Below are 17,663 nucleotides of genomic sequence, written 5' to 3'. Positions count from 1 at the left end.
AGAGGTTAACATAATTTGGGGATGAACGAACACTAAATCAATTAAAACTGGGCCTGTCCTATCATTTCATTGATATTCATTAATAATTCTAAGTTTGGAATATATATTTATTCTTACTTATTTATATTTTGCAGAGATCAGTTTTTATCTGAAGCCAAAAGATTAAAAAATGGAGCCGATAGAGAACAAGACGAGTCAGCTCAAGGTATGCAGTATCTTGAAGCAGTTATGTATTTCCTATTGACAGGAAATACAATGGAGCTTGAAAGTGAAACTGAGAAGAGTGCCCACACCATGTACAAGGACACTTTAAAACTAATTATGTATGTATTGTTTCTCAATGTTAGTGATTGTATAGTGATAAATGAAGTATTTTCCAGCTCTAACTTTTCCATGTAATCCAAACATTTTTTGAATCTAACCTGAATTTCAATTTTCTTCTTGCTCCAAATTTCATTATGGTAATGTATTTGGTTTTAAGAGAAATCATTCTTTAATAATTAATCTCACAATCTTGGGAATTATGATAAAAAACATTTTTTCTAGAAAAAAAGTTTCATATTTATCAGTTTCATTACAGCTATATATTATTGATTTATTGTTTTTTATATAATTAATAAACAATCTCCAAAAGATTTTTAAGCAAGATGGCAACCCTTTGGCTCATATTGATGTGTTTTTCATTTTTATTGTTTTGTTTTTTGTGATTTGTTAGCTATGATCAAATTATTGTAATTAATATTTCTTGAAATTTTATCTATTAACTAAATATAAGTAATAATTTTCTTTTTAATCAGGAGAAAAAAAAGCCTACCTCGTAAGCTAATCGTTTATTTAACTTATAATTTGTTTGAATATCTGTTTCATGCATTCAGTCAACACCAACTCAAAATAATCATGGCCCTTTTTTAGTTATTTGGGATGGATGATTTTAAACTGTTATAATTTCTAAGCAATTGAACCCTCCTATTTTATTATAATAATAAAACCTATCATTTTAAATATTTACATTTTTATATTGTGGTTAATTTTCTAACCTTTGTTTTTTGTTTTTATAAACTTATATAATAATATTAACCCTTTGACTGCGGATAACTGCAGGTGTAATTTTCATGAAGGTAGTCCCAATAGATGGAATACTGCAAGTGAGCCATGCTCTGTGGATGGACTACTTCTTTTGTAATTTTTCAATAGACCTTGGCAGTCAAACTTTCTAAACCTAAATTTATATTAAATTTGCTAACCACCAAGATATTAAATTCAGTTCAGTGAGCTGGGTGATCTCACTCTAACTTTTTTTTTCATATATTAAATTTGTTATCTTCGTAATTTGTAAATATTAAAATTAATTAAAAAGAATCAGGTTATTAGGCAGTTTAATAAATATTTATTTTATAAATTTAAATTTCTAAATAAAAGTTGTAAGTTTTGTAATTAGTAAATATTAAAATTAAATAGAATTATATTGTTAAGTGGGTTTGTAAATATTTAAAGAAAAGTAAATCATATATGTAATTAGTTAATACCTACTTTATTTGTATATGTATATGTATACATATACATTAATTAAATTATACAATAGAGAAATTATAAACTATGGCATTTGAAAATAAATAAACAAACAATCTGTTTTAATTTGTTTAGTTACATGATAAAAAAAGAGCTGTAAAAGGCATTGAGAATATTCCATCCCAGAGAGTGGTTTAGGTCCCCAAGGTAAATGTCCCACTGGCATGACTTTCTGGTGCACCCTCCCGTTGTCAGTGGGTTAATGTTGATTTGAAATTCGTTTAATTTTTTATATTAGGTTGTAAAATAAGTTTGTAGCATTTTTCAATATTTCAATTCAATCCTCTCTGTGTTTATAAAATAATGTTTACTTGGTCAATAATGTTTACATATTCTAAAAAAGGATTAGTTAAGGTGCTTTTATGCATCAGTTTCAACCAAGATTCCTTATCTTTAAGTGATATTTTTCTTGCTCAAAATGGAAGAGAAAAAAAAATCATTTTCGTCATTTAATGATTTTTTATTTCCGAAAAGGAAAATCCACAGCTCAGATGGTCAACAAAATTGTCAGTGTGTATGGTGATGATGCCTTAAGAGAAAGCACTGTCTGTAAGTGGTTTGCTCGGATCAGAACAGGAAATTTTGACTTGAAAGACGCAAAGTGGTCGGGTTGTCCTTCAACTGTTGATGATGACCAAATTCAAGCATTGGTCACAGACAATACTCATTCTATGACACAGGATACATCAGAAAAGCTTAACATATCTCATACAAGTGTCTCAACTCATTTGGAGGCTGTGGGATATGTTTCTCGAAGTGATATATGGGCTCCTCACAATTTGACAGAAAATCATTTATTGGACTGCATATCCTTTAGCGATTCCCTCCTGAAACGTGTCAATGTTACTGATACATTTTTAAAGAGGTTTATAAATGGGGATGAAAAGTGGATTCTGTAGAATAATATTGTGAGGAAAAAGTCCTGGGGAAAATTAAGTGACTAAATTTAAGGTGGGATCGGAAAGGTGTCCTTTATTTTGAGCTCCTCCTGCCCAACCAAACCATTCATTCTGCAGTATACTGTGCCCAGTTGGAACAATTAAAGGAAGTGGTTGAGCAAAAGCGTCCAGCATTAGCTAATCGCCAAGGCATAGTTTTCCATCACCATAACGCCCATCCTCACGTGTCTTTGCAGATCCGGCAGAAATTATTGGAGTTTGGCTAGGTTGTGATCCCCCACCAACCATATTCACCAGACCTTGCCCCAACAGATTTTCACTTATTTCGGACCCTTCAAAACTTTCTTAATGGGAAACGCTTTAATTTCCTCGAGGACTGCAAAACATTCATAGAGGAGTTCATTGCGCAAAAATCTGAGAAGTTCTGGGAGGACGGAATTAATAAATTTCCTGAAAGATGGCAACATATAATTGATCAAAATGGGTCATATATAATTTATTACAAATATTTACAAGAATCTGAAGTTTTTATTGAAATCACCAGCAAAAAACACTACAAACTTATTTTACAACCCAATAGATACATTTTCATTTCAAATTGTTGAAATTTAATGCTGTATTTGTCATACTAATCTATAATGGTAATGGATAATTGAATAAATTAGGATTTTTATGGATTCAAAGACACACTTATTTATTTAATATGTTCATTTTTTTTTTTTTAATCATTTGCCATTACTATCCCCATTTTTTCTCAAAGAGCATAAAAACCATTCTATAAATAAAAACTGAAAATTAGTATTTTTTTCTATTAAATTATTTTTTTTAAATAGTACTTCATAAATATATATCATTTCTCAACAATATGTTTTTTTTTTTAATTTCATAATTTAATCATTAATAGCAGTTAATATGTCTAGTTAATGAATTATTTTCAAAAGTAAATCTGTTGTCTATGAAGTTCCAAAATAGTTATATTTACTTTTTGAATATGAATTCATTTATATTGATCTTTTCTTTTTTTTTTTAATGCAGGTGGATGAAAGCCTTCTCGAATCTCCTGTATTTTCCTCTTAATTTGTAAAGTAATTAATTCTGACCACAACAGCATAAAGTTCTGGAACAAAATTATTTATAATTAAAAATATTGGAATAAAACTTTTGAACTTGATTTATATTATCAAATTTCATATTTCTTGGGTGAATAAAAATACTTTACTGGGTGCTTAAAATTAACTACATTCATGATTTTTTAATTTATGAGCTTTTTGCAGTTGTTGATCAATGCATTTAATATATGTATTGATCAACAACTGCAAAAAGTTATATTAATGTAATTATGGTTCATTTTATCCTGTTGTATTTAATCAACAAAATAATGAGTTCTCAGATTTTTTTTTTCAAATATTAATTATATCACCATCCCAGTTCATTTTTAAGAGATGTTTTCATATATAATCATATGATTTCAAATTCAATTGAAGTTCTAAATATTTTTTAAAAATTGTTTTAAGGAGGATTATGGGTCAGGGATAATGATCGAGCTGGTGTTTTCTTAACATGAATTTAACCAGATAATGAAGTTAACAGCCCCTTCAGGGTTTTCTATCATGTTGGCCGAGGGGGGAGAACGGATGCTGGCTCCCATATATTGGAAAATATATGATGGAGGCTGGTTTATTTAATTATTACAAAATATTCTTCCCGATTTAATTTTTATTTATTTTTAGGACAGCTGGCTTTCAGCCTCCTAGGCCTACATTTAATTTAAAGTAGGTACCTCATTCTATATGCTACTCAGTGCTTCCCAAAAATAGACCATTTTTAATTAATGTTTGATTTATATGCATAAACTTTTGGTTGTCTGTTATGCTGTTATGTCAATCTACTTTTAACTTCATGTTCAAATATCAAATAATTAATGACCACAGATTATGATTACAATTTTTATTCATAGGTTAAAACACTGACAAAGTCTTGATCCAAACATCTCAGTTTGATTTTTTATTTAAAATATAAACAAGCATCTTATACCCTATTAATTATAAAATTAAGCTCTTTGACAACATAGATAAATCATTTTAAGTTTCATTAATCAAAGGTGGTGTTTGTTTTTGTTGAATTAATGAGCCTAAATGTTTATGACTCATAAGTAAGATTTAACACATATCAACAACCAAAAGTATTTTGATAGAAACCTTTTAATTAATATAAAATAATATTGAAAATAGCAAATGCCGTAACATAGTGGGATTAAATGTTACATTTAAAAAAAAATGATTATAGGTTAAATTTTAAGGTGTGCAGGGAACTTGAAAAATTATTCTATTCTCTTTACACCTTTACTGGCTTAATTTAAATTTTGAATAATGTTTAATGGTGAATATAACGTATACTGGTAGAATTAACTTATTTTAATTCTGAAAATTTTATTAAATTTAAACAATTTATTCCCATTTTAAAAAAATTCACTTCACTACCTGAAGACCATTTAAAAAACTATTTTTTTTTGTTGTAGTTGATGTTAGTTTCTTTTCTCTTTATATAAGCATCGTCAGTGCATGTTTAGATACCCTATTATAGTTTTTTTTTCTGTGGCAACTAGTATTTTTACTATGTTTTTCTTTATTTTTTTATATTTCTTTTTGTTTTGTTTTTTCTTATATTTTACTGTTAATTTGTAGGGACATAGCCTCCAAGTTCAGAAGCCACCAAACACAATCTAGTATACACAGTAAATTAGCAGTATTGAGGTAACTATATTTTATAATACCTAATTTATTTTGTATATTATTTATTTTTCATCTTATAATGATGTATTATGTAATTTTATTATTGTTATATTGCTGGTCCTAAAGAATAATTATGCAACTGTAAACTTTGTAAAATTGATTTTGTTGTATTGACTGGTTCAAAAATGTATTTACTATGTACTATGTATTGTAAGTCAAAATAATTGTAATTAAATATTCACCAAGGGAGTAATTTTGTAACTTAAGTAATTTTAGATTTATCTAACTTACAAAATTACTCCCTTTAGTTACAATTATTTTGACTTAACAAACATCTTATAAATACATTTTTGAACCTAATACATTATTTACTTTCTTTCATGGAAAATTGTTGAATTTTATTTTGTAAAATAGCTTTTTGAAACTAACAATGGTGCTCAATAGATGATCATATTATTTTTTAAATGTTTGTTTATTGCTTAAACTAATTACTAAATTATTTAATCAATTTTTGAGAATACTCCATGTTTCGAATGACTTTTTAAATTTTTATCAACTTTATTAAAATATTTTTTAATCCTGAGAACTTAATATATAACTAGTAATGTAAAAACCACGTTTGTTTATTATATAATAAGTAAAGTAATTTTTAGTCTTTTAAATATTTAATATTATTAGATACAATTGATTCACTTAATAATAGCATGTTACTATTATATTTGATTGCAAATATGGGTAAACAAATGAAGGAATTATACATTATAATATATTATTGTGTGTTTTCAGTTTGCGTTGTCAATCTCTTCTCCACCTGAAACTGTTCAAAATGAAGAAAGCTGAAGTTAATGAAGTTATAAAAATTGTTTCCGATCACATGCAAAAGGTAAATAAGTTACTTATTAATTACTAAAGTATAAATGAACAATATACTTTACAAACACAAAAGAAAAAACAACACAATAAGCACAAAGACAAAAAAAGAAAACAAAAAGGGGCTTCAAAACTAAAAGCAAAACAAATGTTAGTTCAATACACAATAAAAAAAGTATAGATAGAATACAACAAAGATAGGGTCTAAACCACCACAAATTAAAGATTCGAAGATTATGTGCTTAATTTTATTTTATATTGTTCTATGTTATTTAAATTTGATGATGTTCTTGTCTTTGTAATACAAGTGAAATATTCTATAAGATACAAGATTTGAAAACTAAAATATTAAAATATTATATATGAGTATAAGCAAATAGGCATTATTGATGTAAAAACAATTTAAACATTTTAGTATCTACTGAAAAGAAAACTTTTTTTTGTTTTATCTATGTTTTTCACAGCTCATTTCTAGGAACTACAATCCTAATAAAACATGATTCTTTTGGTTTTAATTTTTTCATTTATTAGTATTAGAACAATATAAAAAAATATTATGTGGTACCATGGCTTAGCAACAATATTATCAAGCCTCTGGCAATGAATCAGTACCCTGCTTTAATTATGATATAATAATATGAGAATGAAATGTTATTAGTCTCCCTCTTTTCCTAGGACCACGTTTGTGTGATTGTGAGATTCCTGTTAAAAACTAAACCAAATTACATTATCAAGACAAGAGATTGGCGCACTTGGACTGCATAATTCAATGAAATAATCTGGCATAGTTCCATGTCATTGAATATAGCTTTTAGGACCCCTAACCAATTCTAAAAATAAAGTAATAATGAAATTGATAGAAGTGTGTTATGGTAATTTACAGAAAACTTCTCTTTTAGGTGGAAAAGGAGGGAACTTTCATTTTTTGTTTTATTTAAATTTATTTAGGTAGTATATACATGTTTTGAATCATTAACTAGTATTACAATAATAAATAAGTATATAATACATTTTTCAAACCTGTTAAATTACTTGTTCTTTCATAGTAAACCTGCTGGGACATCAATATTGAATAATGAATTATTATTATATCACACTTTCATGCTGAAAATAAAAGAGATATAAATATATATATAATACTGGGGAGTACTGTTAAAAATAAATAATGCTTATCGACCCTAAAGTAATAATACTTTAGAAATGTCTGACTTAAAATTTAATCAGCTCAATATTTCATGTTTTAGAATCACTTTTGTTTGATTTATCTATTATTGTTATTAATTATTTAATATAATCTTTAATTATTCTTCAGGCAACTCCTACGACATTAGACCAATGCAGCACTTCAGTGGTTCAAGGACAAGGTACACCTTCACCACTGTCACCAACTCCTTCACCAGCTGGTAGTGTAGGATCTGTTGGTTCTCAATCTTCAGGGTATAGCAGTGGTGAACTACGGGGTGGCCCCATACCTCAAGTACCTCCTCATATATCTGTAGCACCAACTGGACAAATTGTTGCTCTGCCTCTTCATGTTCATAATGCATTTCAAAAGGAGCATGTCCATTTCAATTCTCTTGTAGCATCTCATGATCTTTGGGATCAAGCAGATGCTCTAGTGCATAAAGGAAAGCATAAAGGTTTGAATGATTATGATTTTTCTTGCTTTAAATTTTCTATTTAGGTTGGTAGCTTATGGAATTTTTAAGCAAAGTAGAACCTCAATTATCCAGGTTAACAGATTGGAAGAGGTCTCACAGATAAATGAAAACCAGGGTTAATCAAAAAATATTTAATATATTCCATTCATATGACTATACAGTGCCATGTTATAATGTTATCAGGGATTGTAATATAAAGTAATGTCTTTTTGCGGTTTTAAGTAGTTTTTCCTAACTTCCATTCTAATTATTCTCTAATTCATGCATAACATCATGGAAATCAAAATTTTTCTGTTCACTGAAGTACAAAAGGATACCAGTGGATTTCATTACTTCTGTTAAAACAATTCAAAACTAGCAGATTCCAAGTCAGATAAATATGTCTTTTTTATAGTTTTTCTCGTAGCTGTAGAAATGGACTTGGTAAGTGAAATTGATTCGAAATTTCCATTTAGTTGATGATGATTAGAAGCTGTTAAGCAGGCCAAGTGCAGCTTCATTTGCCTGCTGGGCTACTAATTTTTTTGGAATAGCGAGCATTGTCTGTTGAGAACACAAATAATCAAGAGATATTTAATTGAGGTTCTACTGTATTTAAATAGTAATACAAAGTTTACTACAAATTAATGATATCTTAAATTAGCTATTTGGATTAATTTAATTTTATATATAACTTTTAAATCCAAAAAAAAAATTATGCAACCATTCAGTGCTTATTTAAAAAATTCTGAAAATTATTAAACAAGTATTACACAACTTTTTAATAAAATAAAAACTTATTACTTAAAGTTTTTACTAACGTTATGTTAAAGAATTTTCTATTTGTAGAGTATCTGATTACTGACCAGAAATTTAATTAATAAAAATATTATACATTTAACAGATTCAGTATAGTTATTAATATAATGTATCAGCAATAGTTGAGTTATTATTTGGGGCGAAAAAGAAGAATATTAAAATATAACTGTATAGTTTTAACATTGCTTAAATTTCCTAATATTAGCTCTTTGATCCATCTACATTTAGTCACAAAAAGTGAAATGCAATGTTGTAAGAATTACATATGGCTTACTATCATACAATTCGGTTTGTAAACTATCAATAAATTCAATAAGCCACTGTCACAGATTTATTTATTTTCTCTAGGCCATGCCTGGTAGCAAGCGTTATATCAAATAACATTCATTCTCAATGACAGCATAAAGAAGTTATTTAACTAAACTCTATAAAAAAGCCATTTTTATCCTTAAATTTAGAGGATAATAAATAGTTGGCTGAGTCAGTATATTATAGTGGTACTGAGACACTATGTATATAGTGTACACAGTATTTATAGTAAGGAGTAAGCCTTAACTTTTACGATAAAGTTGGTTCTTCATGGTTCTGAAGACTAAGAAATATGGCACCCATAGTTGTTGAATTTATTTATTTACATTTCTACTATAGGAAATCCAACTAATTTTAAGTAAAAAAAAAAAAAAAAAGATAAAATAATAAAAAAAAAATAAAAAGATAAAAATCTTACCCAAATTATTCTATTAATACAAACAAATTTATTTTATTTTTTGTTATTACTGCTTTTTCTAAGACTCACTTTAACTGGTCACTTACAAATAGTAAAGGTTTTCTTAGAAATAAGAGAGTAATGCTTTATGATTTCATTACATTGATATAATTCTGGGTTGTGTAATAGATAGTACATTTTATAATTATTCTTCTCTATAATTAAAATAATAAGTTTATTTAATTATAGGTCATTTTTTTTTTTTTTTTTATGATTTAATTCTTTAGCTTCCATGTGTTTGATATAAAGTAAAGCTAATTATTTTGTACATTAATTGAACACAATGTTTTTTCATTTAATACATTTTATATCATAAAAGTTTTTATTGACTTTTTCAGATTTTTTTATTGATTTGGACAGAAGTTGTGGACCACTAACTCTTCACAGTTCTTTGAAAGATCTTGTACGTTATGTGCAGTATGGAATAAGTCGTTTGAAGGAGCTCAGGAATGACTCAACATGATCTAATTCATCTAAATGGTCTTGTATAAAGTTTAGGCTGATATATGTGTGTCAGCTATCAATAGTTGAGTTATTATTTGAAGAGCTGGCAATAAGAAGAATGTTAAGGTGTGTGTGTGTGTGAGGTCTTAACATTGCTTAAATTTCCTATTATTAGCTCTTTAAGCATGTATTTAATTGTAAATTATACAAATTGCATTGCTTGCTTGTATAAGTATGCATATATTAATTTTTACCACATGAAAGTTACCTTAATTTTTTAATTGCACAAATGGTTATAGGGGTACATATTGGTATTATATGTATAATAAATCTGTAAATATATATATATTTTTTTTTTTATTTTAGTTTCAGTCTTCCTCAGTTCATTACTAACTGAAAATTAAAATCATATTGTAAGTTATTTTATAAACTTTCATTGAATTAAAAACATATTGTAAATAAAGTACAAGTTAAATGTATGTTTAGATTGATTAAAATTGAAGTTATTGGTAATTATGTTTTTATTATATTTTATTTTCAGACTATTATGATTTTATAGATGTGTGACTTTCATTTTTGTTAACCTATCATGATCCTTGCTTAATCGACGTGTTTAGCATATGAAATAGTTTTTAAATATTAATAACAATAATTATAATTCAATTGAATTAAAGAGATATAAATGTCAAGCACTCTCAAGTATCACAAATGAAATAAACAAAAATATTGGAAAAATATATTCCTGTTGTAGTTGAAAAAGGGTTTATTTTTCATCATTATTATGAATAGATTAAAGCTTAACTAAATGTACACTATCTATCTATTGAGGGACCAAATGGTTCAAACCATTTAAGATATACCACACTTCAAGTAATATTCAATTTCTTTTTTAATTTTGTTCCTCTAAAAGCCAATTTCTATTTCAGATGTTTCTAGTCTTAAGGTAATTTATTGGATAACATTTAATGCAACATATTTTGTTGCATGAAAGAATAAGATCAAATACTAGCTATTTTTATATCATACAAAAAAAAGAAAGAAAATTCCCCCAAACAAAAAAAAAAGGATTAAAGTATTTTAATTTTTCAAACCTGTAATGATCAATTTTAAAAAATAAAATTATTATTGTAAAGATAAATGTTCATATTCCCCGCAATCTATAGTTTTACATGTTTTTTCTTTTTTTTTTTTTTTCATGTTACAAATTTCTGAGTAATATGGTTTGAAAAAAACAGGAGCTGAACTATTATTTATTGACTAATGTATTTCAGTTAAATTTTATTTTATTGTTATTTTCAAATTGTAATAAACAATTTAAAGTATTATCTTTTTTCTGATGTTTTCTTTACAAAAGTGTTTTTTTTTTTTTTTTCATTTCACTTAGTAATACTTGTCAGGGTTATAATAATTTTGATTAGACCATTATTACTAAGTATTTTTCTAAAAAATTTAGTTGTGTTATACATATAATTATAATATAAAGTAAATGTTTCTGTGCTATTTGGCAAATTCTGCTATAAAATGTTATAGAAACAAATTCATTGCAGTCTTTTTGAAAATATTTTTAATTGATGTTTTAAAGAATTTTCCAACATAATTTGTTGAAAATTAAAATTCAGTAAATGAATAGAAATCAGTTTTCTTTTCTACTACTTGTCATAACACAATACCATAGTTCCAGAGTTTTTAGCCACTTGTGATATGGAAAATAAGTATAATTGTAAAGTATGATTTGGTTTTCTGTAATTATTGTAATATTATGTAGTAGAAGGACCTTTTGATAAGCTATTAGGGATTTAATAAATGTAGATAAAATTTTTAGACTAAAGTAACCTTAGAAATTTTAGTTATTAAAAAATGTTTCCTTATAATTTAAATCAACATTCTGCCATCTATGGTGGAAAGCAGTACTTCAGGCCTCATCACTACATGTGATGTATTCACCAATGAATTTTTTAAATCACTTATTGTCAATAAATTTATTTAATTTGTAAGTGCAATGAACTTTTATGTTTTCCCTATATTTCTTGCAATTAAAATGTTCCAAATCAATCCAATGTTCCAGATCAATTAGGCGATTAATATTATCTTTTAATTCGGACAAAATATATTTGAAAAATGGGTGGTATCAATTTAACATTTCTCTCTCAAAGATCAGAAAAAGACTCAAGAACTAAGTATTTAATTATTGTGTTGATTATGCTTGTTTCTGGCTATTTCGAAGACTTAAAAATATTAATAGAAAATTATTTTATTGATTGTTATGGCAAGTCAGTATTTAGACAAAAGAACAAGAAAAAAGTTATTTTACTGCTCAAACTTTAATTTTGTCAACTGATTTATCATAAGAAACTATGCTTCATTGTAAATTTTAAAATAAACAAATCACTGTTGTTTGTAATTAATTATAGCAGATGAAGTTTTTATTTTTTAATTCTGTATAGTTTATTGGTATTATATAATTATATATTGTTATAACTTACTTTGAAAATGTAATTATGGACATATTTTAGCAGTTATTAATTATGTTATGTTTTGTTACTTTTTGTACATGTGTTTTTCAAGGAAAAAAAACTTTTAGATTTTTCTTATTTAGTGTTATTTATTTTTTTTTATGTAATGAATCATGGTACCAATAATTGGGATCTAATATAAACATAAACTTAAATGTTTCTTTGGTTTCTGTAATGATTATGTGTTTCTTAAATGCTTGACATAATTGAAAGGTATTTACTTTATCATTAGAATTACATTTTTTATACCTTAATTTAGCCTTGAAAACAAAAACAATTATTGTTGGTCAATTATAATAAATCCCAATTTTTTGTAAGTAGTATAATATTATAAAGTGAAGTTATGTTAAATCTCTTGTTATGTAATATTTTTTATTAACACCAATGAAATGGAGGAAGACAATGAGAAACTAGTTCAAAAAGAATGATTGCAAAATAATTTCTAAAATTTAAATTATATAATTATCAACTTTTTTACATAGTATTTCATATAGTTTATTTTATAAAGGAAATGTTGAATATGTGAGTGAATGAGTATTATATAAATGGATATTATAAGACTACTAAGTGAACATTTAGTTGGGGTTTAGATTTAGTCATAATGTATATATTTTTGTACATAATATATTCTATTAAATAGAAATACAAATTATAAATAATATTAGTGAAATAGAGAATTTGAAATATAAGCATTGGTTTAAATCTTCTTTTCATGTTGATGGTACTTATTCAGAAAAGATATATCATTTGATTGTGCTCAGAAAATGAAAAATAGGCCAAAGTACTATTATCATGTCTTAATCTATTTTGTTTATCCATATGCGCGTGAGTATGGTGATGAATGTGCTTTTATTTATTCATAAATGAATTATTGACACCCCAATTAGTAATTGAGTGATGAATGAAACTGACATATTTTTAAGGGAGGGGGGAATAATTTGTTTATGGGTACAAATAATTTATAAAGAAAAGGGAATAAATCTGATCATATTCAATGTAGAAAAAATGACTGAAAGAAATGTGTTATATAAACTTTAACATTATTTAAATACCTTTGTTTCCTACAGCATAGGTGATACTTTCCCTAATCTAAGAATTTTATTCATTAATGAAGAGATTTAGAGCATATTATTTATTCAAAATTGTTTGTTATAAATATACATTAATATTATACAATGATAATAGTGTTTTATTACTATGTAACTAAAAACCTGTCATTGAATTAGAGACCAAATTGTTATTAGCATAATTTTAATAATTTTCTAAAATAAAGTTATACAGTCAATTATATATACATATACAATTGACTGTATAACTTTAAATACAAGAAGATGGTCAGGATTGCGGTCAAAAAAGAACAAATAGTTTTTAAATACTCACACTCCTATAGCTACCAAAAAATGGTAACCCAAATGAAAACATGAGATTAATAAACTGTAGAAGCGTGAAAAAAACTTTACCCAACAGGGGTAACCATATCCTGACTTATACAATAAATAATGGATCCATATATTTTGTTCTTTGTTGTTGTAGAACAGCTATAGGAGCATTTGTGTTGTTGTGGTATTTTCCCCCAAAATAATAGATTTTTGAACTGTATGGAAGGTCCATGCCTTTTATATCTGTTTCATGTGTTCAGTATGTAGGATTGTTTACTAGGCACTTACCATTTTTTTTTTCATTGTCCTTCTAATTAATTTGGTCAAATTAATTTTTAAAATGATTCCTAAAATGTTAGTACTAGAGCCCAAGAGGAGAAACAAATGTTATTTCACTCCAATTTTTTATTTCTTTAGTTTTAATTTAATTTAAATTACAGAAAAGTTAAGAGTCAAACTTTATAACTCAGCCAACTATACAACAGACGACAGATGGAACCGTTGCGTGTGTTGTGTTCCTCCATTAATTTTCCTAGTGTGCACTGATAGCCTTGGTTCAGTTATTTATGTCTCTTAGGCTTGGCGTAATTGGGACGCTACAATCTCGTTTCGTTTTGTAATCCCGAGTTCATTCCTGCTACTAAACAAGTGTAGTGCCAGTATGGCGCTGTAGCAGAGCCATAGATTTGACCCACGCTCACACTGATTTCAGGTTCCTTTAATAAAGATGGGATATCAAATGTAAAATGTATACATTCATATTGGTTTTAAACTAATTATATCGACATAGGAATATTATCATTCCACAATACGGATTATTGTGTATAAAAGTAGAATTATAAATGAATGATTTTCTGATATATGCATAATTTTAAATATGTTTTCTAATTAATGTTTTGGGTATATTTAATTTATTAATTAACAGTAGTAATTTACCTGAAACGTCCAATTAAACTGTTAACCGAACTATTATCGTTGAACTATTTTAATTAATTTAAGATTATTATTTTAAAGTTCTGAGGTGTAGGATTATAATAAAGATGTAAGCTGCTAAGATTTGCTGCCTAGCTTTATTTACATATTACGTTCATAGAATTCTTACTAAATTTGGACAGAATAAGTTAATTAATCGTTTTGAAAATGCGTAAACGATAATATTGATAGTAAACTATTGATTTTCCGCAAAATGTTATTAAAAAACAACTATTGATATTTCAACCATACAAGTTATTTGGGGATTTCAAACTCTTGGTTATCTATGGAAGCAGTGAAAGATGTTCAGCATCAAAACCTGAATCAGAATCCGAACATAGATATAATAAATATAGTTTTATCCACAAATCATTCACTCATCTATAAATATATAAAATACAAGTGTTTACTGCAAGTTGGCCTCTGACTTTCTTAGATCAGGGTTCTACTGTGGATGGTTACATTGTTTTCATTTATTTTGCTATTTTTTAATTAATGCAATCAGGCAATAATCTCTTATGATTAATTCTCTACCAGTTGCCCATAATCAATTCTATTAGAAATTAATGAAAAACTATGCATGAAGACAGTGGATGCGCCGTTGAGACTCTATTTACAAAAAGAGATAGAACCACCTCAAACACGCAATGAAAAAGTAAAGGGACGAATAGTTATATGGTAAATATCAAAATTATATAAATGCTTTAGATCCAAAAGACCAATCTCTATGGAAGGCTACGTGGTGTCTGTTGGATAAACATGAGGAAATTCCAAGTCTTGTAGACAATGATAAATTCATTACCAGTGTCGCTGAAAAAGCTGAAAGTGTTTGCTAAATTCTTTGAGAAAATGTTCGTTCTCCAATACAGAATGCCAAAGAAGTCCGTACGAATATTTAAATCTCTCCCTCGCAACAGTACAGCTCACACCCCTAAAGAAATCCAAGAACTGGTTAAAATAAAGAAAAGACCTGGTCATGGTTTGATCCCAGTCATAGCTATTAAAATGTCACCCAGGAAATCTCGTTTTCATTTCGCCAGTTTTTAATAGTTTAAAAAATATTATATTTTTAACAAGTAGTCTACGAACTGGATATTTTCCCAATATGTGGAAGAAAGCTGAACTCGTAATTCACAAGTCTAGTAAAAACGATAAAATTGTCAGCAGCTATAGACACATAAGTTTATTATGCATTATTTGAAAATTACTGGAATCGGTTATAAAAAACATCTTTCTTCTTTTTTTTTTTTCAGTGTAACGACATTATTACGGATTTTCAATTTGGTTTTCAGTAAAGTCATTCCATTTTTCACCAACTGGCAAGACTATCAGAATTTATAATAAACGGATTTAAAATGAAGAAACACTCAATGGCAACGTAAGTTTCGACTTAGACTTCCAAAAGCGTTTGATAAGGTCGATGGCATCGAGGTCTCCTGTACAAACTAAAGAAAGTAGACAATCCGAAATAATTATACAATATTCTGAGCTCATTCCTCAATGGACGAACATTTTTTGTCAGAATTCATGCCGGTATACTCCACAAGGTTCAGTCCTTTCTCCCACTCTCTTTAACTTCTATCTTTACGACATAATCCAGTCCACAAATAACTCCATAGATATGTTCGCTGACGATACAGCAGTGCACTTCAAATGTTTTATGCTCAACAGACCCACGCAACTAATCCTTAAAGGTAAAAAAGTGAAATGGAATCCTGCCAGTAAACTAAAAGCAGTAAGACACCTGGGAATTCACCTTGAACGCCATCACCATTAAATAATTAAATCACCATATCAACATTAAATTAACCCAAACCTACGCAAAGTTAGCAATGCTATATCCTCTCGTAAATAAAAAATCTAAATTAAAACCAGAAATAACTATTTTTATATATAAAACAATACTCAAACCACTACTGATGTACTGAAGTCAGGGGAGCAGCATTCTTTACTAAAAAGAAAAAATTACAATTATACCAAAATAAGGACCTGAGAATCGCAGTGTCGATTAGTTCATAAAAGTCCACTCCCAGTTATCGGCAGGAGTAATAACATAACGATTCGGGAAATCCAACCTCATCTGGAAGACTGAAGTTCAGGACTGCAGGACATCCTGTTATAAATTATATGTTAATATATTTATATGATTGTCAGTTAAGTATCAGCGAAAGCCAAATGTTAAAAAAGAGAAGAAGGAATAAGATGTAACACGTGTGAACTGCTGTAACATACTAAATTTATTGGGTTCCGTACATCTCTTTATATACATGCGATCAGCTGATCTCCTTAGTCAGCTGACATCGAAGTAACAGCTGACTAAGGCTGTAACTCCCCCACACCAGTTTACGAACAATCCTCGTAAACTTCAACTATACAATAAATTAATATAAAATACAACAAAAATAACTATTTACAATAAAGTAAGAAAAAGATAGACACTCCTCATAATCGCTTATTACAAACCAAAAGTAAAGCAAAACAAAAATAAAATAATGAATTTATACAATTAAAAAAAATGCAACGTAATTTATTCAGTACATCGCCAAAATCAAACATAAATTAAAAAAAGATAACACAACAGATAAGTTGAGATGAGGACACTCTGGATTACTCTTGCGCAGGTGTTTCGGTTAGTGGGACTTTAAGTTGTTCAATATGAACGGTCCAGCGCTTTTTGGGTTCTCTAATGCTCTCAATAGTTACATTATGTTCTCTTATTATTATCACCCTGAATGGTCCCTCGTATCGCTGTATCTCCTTACCCCTGTTTGATCCCAACTTTCTATATACAATTGTCCCAATTTTTAGCATTCCCTTCCTATCTGTGAGGTTTAAATTCTCCCGAGCTACTCTCCTGTTTTTTTCCCTCTCCAGTTTTCCCCGGACTTTTTCCCATAGCTTTTTCCTAGTGATATGATTGTTGCTTATCTCATCACCGTCCCCCGCCGTGCCCTTGTGGTCCTGGCGGATTCCACAAAGCCCGAAAAGGATCTCAAACGGCGAAAACGCCGTAACGGTGTGCACCGAATGATTGTATGCCGCAATTGCCTTTGGCATTGC

The 17,663-nt window shown here is 27.9% G+C and overlaps 1 protein-coding gene across 16 annotated transcripts in view; it reads left to right on the top strand.

The window, feature by feature from the left end:
- Window positions 1-13,434, top strand: part of lilli (lilliputian) — a 508,119-nt gene extending 494,685 nt beyond the window's left edge. For 15 of the 16 annotated variants that reach the window (XM_067045181.1, XM_067045004.1, XM_067045159.1 and 12 more), the window contains 6 exons: window positions 135-323; window positions 4,199-4,240; window positions 5,153-5,221; window positions 5,987-6,083; window positions 7,383-7,710; window positions 9,634-13,434. In XM_067045181.1, coding sequence (XP_066901282.1) covers window positions 135-323; window positions 4,199-4,240; window positions 5,153-5,221; window positions 5,987-6,083; window positions 7,383-7,710; window positions 9,634-9,758 — 850 coding nt within the window. In that variant the 3' untranslated portion in view covers window positions 9,759-13,434. The remainder of the gene's footprint in view (window positions 1-134; window positions 324-4,198; window positions 4,241-5,152; window positions 5,222-5,986; window positions 6,084-7,382; window positions 7,711-9,633) is intronic. The other variant, XM_024360482.2, reaches the window with a different exon arrangement.
- Window positions 13,435-17,663: the final 4,229 nt, after the last annotated feature.

The sequence above is a fragment of the Halyomorpha halys genome, unplaced genomic scaffold (genome assembly GCF_000696795.3).
Source record: "Halyomorpha halys isolate HHAL.00 unplaced genomic scaffold, Hhal_1.1 Scaffold644.1, whole genome shotgun sequence".
NCBI lineage: Eukaryota > Metazoa > Arthropoda > Insecta > Hemiptera > Pentatomidae > Halyomorpha > Halyomorpha halys.
Note: the sequence above shows the minus strand (reverse complement) of the source record. Positions and strands in the feature narration are given on the sequence as shown.